Genomic DNA, 10112 nt, shown 5'->3' with positions numbered 1-10112 from the left:
CGGAAGCCGCGACGGACCCGCAATGGATCGAAGCAATGAACGAAGAGATGTAGGCACTACGGAAGAACGAGACATGGGATCTCGTTCCCACCTCACCACACAAAAAGGCGATCGGATGCAGATGGATCTACAAGGTGAAGTATAATGTCGATGGCTCCGTAAACAGCTACAAAGCTCGACTCGTAGCGAAAGGATACGCTCAGACGCATGGCGTCGACTACGAAGAGACCTTTGCCCCGATGGCAAAGATGACAACGGTGCGGACTGTAATTGCGCTTGCCGCGACGAAAGGGTGGCACCTCCATCAAATGGACGTTAAGAACGCCTTTCTACAAGGCGAATTAGAAGAGGAGGTGTACATGATACAACCACCTGGCTTCAACTCGAGCACCCATCCGAAAGCTGTTTGCCGACTCAAGAAGCCTCTCTACGGCCTCAAGCAAGCACCGCGTGCTTGGCATTCGACGATAACGCAATATCTTCATCAAATTGGCTTCCGTATGTCAAAATCAGACAACTCCCTCTACATACGAAGCGATTCCGCAAGTCCGATCATCATCATTTTATGTGGATGACCTAGTCATTGGAGGTGAGCATATCGTCGAAATCAATAAGGTCAAATCCCTCCTTTCCGACAAGTTCGAGATGACGGACATGAAGGAGCTCCACTACTTCCTCGGCATCGAGGTAATTCGGACTCTGGCCGGAATCATGATTTCTCAATGGCACTACATCCTCAACTTGTTATACAAGTTCGGTATGGTTGAGTGCAAATCCGCGGCAACCCCGCTCGATCACAATCTCAAACTCGATGCGAACTCCGCCACCAAAGTGTGTGAGCCGACTCAATATCAGCAACTCATTAGGAGTCTCATCTACCTCACGATCACACGACCCAATCTCAGTCATCCGGTCCGTCTCCTTAGCCAATTCATGCAAACACCTTGTGATACTCACTTGGATTGCGCTAAGCGAGTTCTACGATACGTGAGCGGCACAATGGATTGCGGCATCCTCTACAAGACCGCAATGCCAATACGACTCGAGGGGTGTCGCCGCCACACCTCTCCAGTGATGAGCGGAAACAATTGGCAACACGCAACTGTAATTTTCGATTGTTGGACGACATCCTCTACTTTCACTCGGCAAATGGTATCTAGCGTAGGGCAGTCCGCCACCATGAAATAACCACTATTCTCACTGCCTACCACGTCGGGATAGCAGGAGGTCACTACGCAGGGGACGTCTTCGCCCGCAAGGTCTGGTAAAGCAGCCTTTGGTGGCCAACGGTCAGTCGTGATGCCGTGGCCTTCGCCAAGTCTTGCGACGCCTGCCAACGCATTGGCCAACCTCATGAATCGGCTTGTATGCCACATCACCAAGTGTTACCGCTCGAGCTGTTCCAGAAGTGGGGTTTGGATTTCATGGATCCATTCAAACCCTCAGTCGCACAAACCGGTAATGTGTACATCCTTGTGGCAATGAACTATTGCACCAAGTGGGTCGAAGTAAAGGCCTTGCGCGATAACATGACAAAATCGACCACAATTTTTTTTATACGAGTGCATATGGTGTCGGTTCGGCTGCCTGATTGAACTAGTTAGCGACCAAGGGCCTCATTTCATTAATGACGTTGTTGCCAACCTTACCTCCCACTATGCAGTCGTGCATAGGAGGAGTACGTCGCACTATCCCCAAGAAAATGGATTAGAGGAGAGCACGAACAAGATACTCCAAAGCATTCTCCACAAAATCGTTAACGAGCATCGAATGGATTGGGACCGCAAACTCCAATCGACACTTTGGGCGTATTGTATCAGTTACAAGACAAGCATTGGCTCCACGCCATTCCACCTCGCATACGGCCTAGAAGCTGTCATGCCCATTGAGTTCGAGGTTCCCAATCTACGCATTCAAGTGCAGGGGCATTTTCCGGAAGATGAATTGCGGATCGCGCAGGCAGAACAGTTGCTCCGCTTGGACGAGGAGAGATTCCACAATCAACCAAGACTAGAACGACAACAATTGCAGCGCAAGGTCTTCGTCGACCGCCATGGCCACCACAACGCGACAACTTTGCAGGTGGGAACACCCGCCCTTGTTTTCTCCACACGCTCTGGGTTTATGCCAGGAAACTCAAATTGTGGTGGTTGGGGCTGTTTTGGATCACCAATACACGTGCAGGCGCATTTCAGCTCGGCACCTTAGATGGTCAAGTCCTACCGACGTGGGTGAATGGTTTTACGCTCAAGCTGTACAATGGCGCGGTGCCACCCAACCCCTTTATACAGAGTCATCCCGCCAAGGCTGACTCCACAATTGGCCCTCCATCTTTGGACCCCCCAACCACACCTATAGTCACAACTTGTTGGATAAGTTGTCCACGATGACTGCTACAAGCTTTGTACAGTTCTTTATTTCATGAATTGTTTTACGTTTTGCTAAATTACCACATATCAAGGGTTTTTAGGTTTGGCCGTGCATTTTTGCACTATCCCATAGGTGTGCAGGTGTTATTGGCCTACCCGGTGTGAAATGGGATGGGTCAACCAAACCATGTATATATATATATATATATGCCCTTTTTGGGATGTAAGGGTGTGGCAGTGTTCTATTGAGAATAGTAAGTGTTTCTCTCCTCATTCTCAGTTTACTTTCTATTATTTTTTCTTCATTTTCTTCTATCTTCTTCTTGTTTTTTCTTTTTTTTCTTCTATCTTCTTTCTCCTTTTGCAACCACAACTTCTTCTTCTTCTTCTTGTAGAGGAGGAACCGTGTGGTCCGAGCCACCCCTTAGGGTTGGGAGTGCGGTAGGTAGGCACCACTAGCAAAACTTGAGTAGACCCGATGGATCGAGTCGACAACACTCTTCACTATGCACATTACATTCCAAACAAACATAATTTACAAATATCATCACTTATGTAACACAACTTCATTTTTCTTTTCATGGACATTGGGGTTAGGTTGTTCCAAAAATCTTTCAAAGAAATCAGGGTTTGGGTTTGGTCATTAACAAAAGTTTGCAACATTCATCCCCTCTATGAATACCACTCAATTAATTCCAAATGGCTTCTTCTTACTTCACTCATATTAATTCAACAACAATGGGAGGGTAGTCATTAACTTTTCATATCCAATATATTTGTTTTTCAAAGGAGAAAAGGAGAAGTTGTTTTAGCATAAACCCTAAACCTTAAACATAATCTATTTTGACCGGACATTAATTTCTCGTATCTTCACATATTGATTTAGCAATATTATTTTGTGTTTGTTGTCAATTAGAGCAAGGAATTTTGGTGGACGTTGATTGATGTGCAATCCCCATATGAAGTTCAAACAACTCAAAGACAACAATGGAGATGCAATATTGCATTTGAAGTTTACTGTTGCAATGCCAACCAACAAATGCTAAGTTAAAATTGTAAGTCTAGTTTGACATTGGCAATGCAAGTTATATGGCAGCTCATACAGATGATAAAAGATGGAACACCACTTTGCCTCATCATGCAAAAGCTAAAGCAAAGGAAACCAAAACTTCGTCTAAATTAACCTTTGGAAACTAATAAGAGAGGAGCACAGAAGTCTTGATCAAGCAATGAGCTATAAATAATGATAAGGATAAATATAACTCCCCCAAAATGATTCCCAAAACTTCATTAAGCGCAAAATATAATCCAAGACTGAAAGGTTCAAAATAGCTTTACGATTCCCCAAAACTATGGATGATGATGGTGCTAAAGCAAAGCATGTTGTTCTCTTCATAATGAAGACTTCACAAAGGATATAATATGTTACCATTGAGATAGACAGATAGATAGATATATAACACAACAATGGATGATGGATTGTACCCAATAAGAAGGTTAGGAAGTCTCATGCATTCATATCATTGGCATGAAGAGAAAAAATTTCAAACGTTACAAAGAATGCTTCAAAAGTAACACTTTTGTTATAATATGTGGACTACAATTTACACACAGAGGAAGAAATTTCAAACATTATGCAGAATGCTTCAAAAGTAACACTTTTGTTATAACATGTGAACTACAATTTACAAATAGAGGAAGAGACGAAATTGCATTATAACAATGGGGTAAAACTACAAAAAACAATATGGCTTCACAAGCCTTACTGATCAGTAATGGACTATGTAATAAAATCATGATTGTACAAATAGCGAAGTTCCAAGATAGAGCTTCAAAAGAATCATTGCATGTGTATACAATGATTGTAAGTAAATGTGATCTGGAATGAATTGTAGGAATAGATATTTCCTGAAGGGATTCGTTTGACCACATGAAAAAATGGCACCTGCCATCCTGGAAGAGACCATAGACAGCCATAACAATGGTGTAAAAATAATGAGAATACATAACTGTAATCCCGATCTTCCCACGCTTCTCAAACTACCACAAGACTATCAATAATATGTGCACCATATCACCAAAATGTATATATTTTATATATCTTGAATGCTTCTTGTTGGTGTAGAGGGGCCAAGCTCATTCTTTGTAAACCAAGGTCAGAAGACAACTCTCAGTGCATCCTTCAGACATCGAGTGAACATATTATTTTTGTCTAGGCGTTTTTTTACTACCTACACTTTCAAAGTGACTTGTTTGGTTAATTCAGTTAACGAATGCTACTCATTGAAAGAGATGTTTGGTTTCTTACTTTTTCATCTACTCATAGCACCTCTTGTATTTCACCACAGAATCATAAGCCATTAACGAGAAGGGGCTTTCGGCAAAACATTTCATTTCGTGCCAAAAAACAGCAGCTTTCTCATCTAAAAAGGGCTTAAGCTGCTCAACAGCTTCCGATTCTCGCAATCCACCATTCTCTTTGTGGATTACCACATTAACCCACAAGGAAAGCACAAATTGAACCAATAAAGAAGGCTCCCGATCACCAGTAATTGCATGTAGCTCTCGGATTATCCATGGCTTCAAACGCTTCTCAATCCTCATTTTTCGATCAGGACCGTCAATAGACACCTGGATCATCATTCTAGTTATATAAGAATAGAGTCACATCCTATTGCATTTGAGTCAAGCTTTTAACTTAAAATTTTGAAGATGTTGTCTCACACCATATGTTCTTATATTTTGCAATAAAATTCATTTGAATTATTGTCTCGTTACACATGTTTTTATGTTAAATAAATTTGGTAGACTTTTTTCTGTCAAGAACTAAAATTTATGAACAATGGGGTTTTCATGTATATGAATATTTATGGGTACTAATTACTAAAAAATTATAATTTTTCCAGGTGAAAAAGTAGAGACAGAGCCTTAAATATTCATATCCATTAAAATCCCATTGTTCGTTTTCTTGCAGTATGTAAGACTAGAATGTGTCAGTATTTTCAGTATTTTATAAGATAATACTACTCAATCTTAACGAGGTATGGCTCTGAGACACACATTCAGAAAAACAGATCAAGAAAATATTTTACTACCACATTCACTCTGGTATTGATTTGGGGTGGAATGGCTTGCAAATGCCGCTTATAAATACTGTAAAAATACAGGCTAGATCAGTCAAGATGTTTAGAAACCAATTTACAAGGAAAAACACACCAAAATACCCCTAACTTCTGGAACATTTTTCAGAATATCTCTAAGCTTTCAAAATGGTCAGAGTTTGCCTCTGAAAACAAAATGCTTCACACTATAGAGGCTATTCTAGTACATTCTTGAAGAGTTTCAAAATAACTAGACTAGGTATGAAGAACAAAGCTTTTATGACTATAATGGGGCTATTCTAGTACATTTTGTAAAACTTAAGAGTATTGTGGTAAAATGTCCAAAGCTAGGGTATTTTTCCCTGAATACTACGTTATAGGGCAGAAAGTGACAGAGAAAAATAGCAAAGAGGCTTCTTTTTTTAGCCAGGTTCTAAATACAAATGCACATACCTAGCCCTCCATTTGAGAGTTTCACTAATTTTATTCTCTTCATCTCTTTTGGGTTGAGAGTGTGATGAACCCCTTGAAGCGCCAAAGGACCTCCTCCTAGGTAAAGGGTGTGATCTCTGCAGAAAAGCTTCTGACATGGACCCTCTTTGAAATCTTGAATTTGGGTACCTACCAAAAATCAATAAGCAAACAAAGTTCATGTTCAATGTCTGGGTCGATATGGGTTCCATATACTTATACAAGAAGAAGGGGAGAAATAAAATTAATTTACTTGTCCTAGTTAAGATATTATGAACAATATTATGTTACTTACAAGAGGAGAACAGGAGAAATAAAATTATATTACCTGTCCTAGTCAAAATATTATGAGCAATATTATGTTACTTACAAGAGGAGAACTCCAGATGAGAGAGGTAAAATTAGATATTACTTTTTCTAGACAAAATGCTATGGCAAACAAAACTCAGATTGGGAACCCATATCCCACAACACATAGGGAGTATGATTCATCATTGAGGAATTGATCCTGATCCTGATTCTAGAGAGCCGCACAATGTTTGAGCTTACAGATACACACCCTGGAAAATGAGCTTATAGATTCTAGAGCTTACAGATACACACCCTGGAAAATGAGCTTATAGATTCTAGAGCTTACAGAAAAGGAGGCATTCGCCATACTACCAAGGTCAATGAGAGCCCTTACCCAAATGATATTCTTGGATGCTTCTAGATAACTAGCCATGAGCCATGCGGGATGAGTTTTAGCATGTATTCTTTTTTATGTCCCTCTCCATTATTAGAGTAGCTTTAGCATAGGTACTGGATTTCACATAGGTTCTAGATTACATTATAGGTTTAGCTTCAATTTCAGATCTTTCTTCTAAGGGGGGGGGACTCTGGAATACCCTGAGTTTGTCTTTACTTCCCCAAATGCCCATAACTTTTCATTTTTCTCTGAGAGCCCTTAGACAACATCTTTTTAAGTATATATGCTACTTGAGCAATCATATAATAAATTCATCCTTGTTCTGAAATTAACCAGGAGTACTTGAGAAAAATAAGAAAGGAATAAGGGCTTTTTAGAGTTTATTTTTCCTTTTTCATATGAATAAAGTATATGACATGAATGACGAAATCATGGTTCTGAATCCTGATGTATATTATTTGAATGGTATGTTTAACATACTTTTGAGCCTTTTTTTGTTCCTTTCCAATCTAGATAAGACATTTGACTTTCAAGATGACATCATGATAATGTTATGACTTTCTGGATTCTCGAAAATTGAAATCTATTAGTTTCTAGTAGCATCACAGCTTTTATCTGAATGCAAATATGAATCAGCAAAGAAGTTAAGTTAATTTCTGAAAACAAAATGCTAATAGACTCTTTTCAGTTCTATGCATGAAATAAAAAGAAACTAGAAAAAATACCATATTCTTGTCAGAATTTCGTAGGAAATTCACAAATTTCAACAAAGAATGAAAAATAATCTCTTCAGAAAGCTCAAAATTTGGTATTTCAGTGTCTTTATTCTTTTTCAAACACTGGGTTTAGGATTTAAAGGCTTAAGGTTTACTAAATTATTAAACAGTAATAATCAATAATCTCATATATTCCCCGAAGTCTCCAAACCCTAGTTATCTAGGGTCTTATACATTCAACGAACCTAGAGAGAATATTATTTCAAAACAAGACATTTTAAAACAAACGACATAAAAATAGTTCAATTCTCAATATTGATGAAAACACACCTTTGTATTCTCTGCCAACTCGAAATCTGATTAGAATCATGCAGTTGTAAATGTGAAGAAGAAGAAGAAGAAGAAGAAGACATGAATTTTGGTAGTTTTTTCACATCACATTCACCTGAGCTTCTTATGTTATAATACCATCCATGGAAAGTTTGCTTACAAAGAGGGCAAAAACGCTCTTGTTTGCTCCATTTCTCTATACATTGCACACAAAAACTATGCATGCACCATTGAAGAACAGAAAGATTTGATTCTTCAACAGAGCAAAGACATATTGGACACATATGATTAGGTTTTCTCCTTCTTTTCTTCTTTTCTCCATCGCAATCATCATCATCATCATCATCATCATCTTCTTCTTCTTCTTCTTCTTCTTTTCGTTCTCTTCTTTTCTTTTTATTTTTCTTCCTCTCCTTGTTTTTTACGGAATCTTCTGTTTCCAGGGCAAGAGAAGGATCTTCCTTTGCATAAGATCTCAATCTGCCAGAGATGTCCTGTGATAATGGCGAAGGACATGAAGAAGAAGAAGACGAAGAAGATGGTCTCTGGGTTATTGGGGCCCAGACTCGTAATGAAGGTAGCCATACATGCTGATGCATTCTCTTTCGTTTTCCTTCTTTCTTCCCGTTTAGGGAAACCCTAAGAATGAATCAGAACTCGATTCCTGCTCCTGCTCGGGAAGGCCTACGACATTATTTACATTTCCCTGCAGAATCCAATCACTCCTTCACTCAAAATCACACACACCTCCACCTGCTCACAACGACATTATTACATTTTCCCTGCAGAATCCAATCACGACGGAACAAACATGGGACAGTGGAAAATTAGCCCACAAATAAATAACAATTCTATGAATGAGCCTCTCATACTAGCGCTCGGTATACATATATAATAACATTGTGGTATGTTTGGCTTTCGCAAACTTATGAGACATCAATAACCTACCCCCTCCTCTTAGGTACAACCATAAGTCCGAAAAAACTTTAATCTCCCATCAGGACCATAATAAAGTAATGCGCCAAGAAATTTTCTCTCGGCATAAATGGATCAACATATTAGAGCTACATATTCCCATCTATAATGCTGTACTACTATAAGGAACACTTCATGCACTTCTCTAAGTTATTATGTTTTAGTTTACAATCAAACTATCTAGATATGTTCTTACCAAATGAACTAAGGATTATCATTGGATAACTCTAGAGTATCATCTCACAAACTTGAGATTGAGAATGGTCGAGCTAATGGAGTCCCCGAAAAGGAAAGGATATGTAGATTATGTCACATTGAGACAGAGGATGAGTATCACTTTACATGCAAATATCTAGCTTACGTCAAGTTAAGGGCAAAATACTAGGACCCTCTCTCACCCTCTCCAACTTGTTAGATACCCCAAATAAGAATACACTAGGTAAGCATATCTTAGAGCTAAAACAACAAAGAGAGTATAAGATACAAAATGTTAACCATAACCTTTCTAATATTTACCAACATATAACCAATGAAACTTTTTAGGGACAAGTGGGGACAATGAGTATGGACACACCTGCACCACTATATTAACAAGAATAATAACCAATAATGTTACAAAGAGGAGGAGAAGGTGCTTATGTAGTCACATGCTCTCTACATTCTCTTTCTACCATCGTCTCTTGGGAAGAGATGGAGACTTAACTACTTACTAAATATATGTCATAGGTCTTAACTTCTATGGCACATCAGTTATGATACAAGGAGGTGGGATGTTTACACACTTGTGTACACAGTGACAACTTGGATATTTCTCAGGTGTGTTCCCACACTAGGGAAGTTGAGTTTGATTCTCAACACGCTCCTTCAAACGCAACTTCTGGTCGTTAAATAGTTGGTTCAGACTTATCTTTAGGTTAGCTTCCAGTCAGCTCCGGCTTTGGCTATAGACAGTCGGCTCACTCTTGTGTTCATTCTACTCTGCTCAACGTCATGTCGGACGGTTCTGGCTCCTTATCCTCACTCCCCCCTCAATCGCGGCTAGTTGGTGGTTGCAAGGCCTAGGTTCATCGTGAACTATTGCAACTTGTCGGCTCCTAGAGCCTTCATGAAGATGTCGATCGTTTGCAGATTTGTACTGATGTATTGCAGGTTGACATCTTCAGCTAGGCCACGCTCTCGGATGAAGTGATAGTGCACCTCAATGTGCTTGGTCCGAGCGTGAAAGACTGGGTTTTGAGCCAGATGAATATTGCTCATGTTGTCGTAGTAAAGAAGAATTGGATTCGTGATGGGAACGCCCAGATCCTTCAAGATTCGTTTAAACCAAACGGCTTCATATGCGGCAATTGTTGCGGCCCTGTATTCGGCCTCTGTGCTTGAGAATGCGATAGTCAGCTGTTTCTTGCTGCTCCACGATATGGCTCCATTGCCTAAGGAGAAGAGGAATTCCGATGTTGATCGT

General features: G+C 39.7%; 1 protein-coding gene across 1 annotated transcript; it reads right to left on the bottom strand.

Moving 5' to 3' along the window:
* Positions 1 to 4061: 4061 nt before the first annotated feature.
* On the bottom strand, positions 4062 to 8404 carry LOC147861876 (RING/U-box superfamily protein). The gene is made up of 4 exons (XM_087322954.1): positions 7676 to 8404; positions 5924 to 6091; positions 5465 to 5522; positions 4062 to 5000 (listed from the first exon to the last, which is right to left on the bottom strand). The coding sequence occupies exons 1-4, from the start codon at positions 8272 to 8274 to the stop codon at positions 4686 to 4688; spliced, it is 1140 nt and encodes a 379-aa protein (XP_087179080.1). The 5' UTR covers positions 8275 to 8404; the 3' UTR covers positions 4062 to 4685.
* Positions 8405 to 10112: the final 1708 nt, after the last annotated feature.

This window comes from Azolla caroliniana, unplaced genomic scaffold (assembly GCF_043228905.1).
Source record: "Azolla caroliniana isolate FFs.n. ecotype wild unplaced genomic scaffold, voAzoCaro1.0.p SCAF_7, whole genome shotgun sequence".
NCBI classification, from domain to species: domain Eukaryota; kingdom Viridiplantae; phylum Streptophyta; class Polypodiopsida; order Salviniales; family Salviniaceae; genus Azolla; species Azolla caroliniana.
Note: the sequence above shows the minus strand (reverse complement) of the source record. Positions and strands in the feature narration are given on the sequence as shown.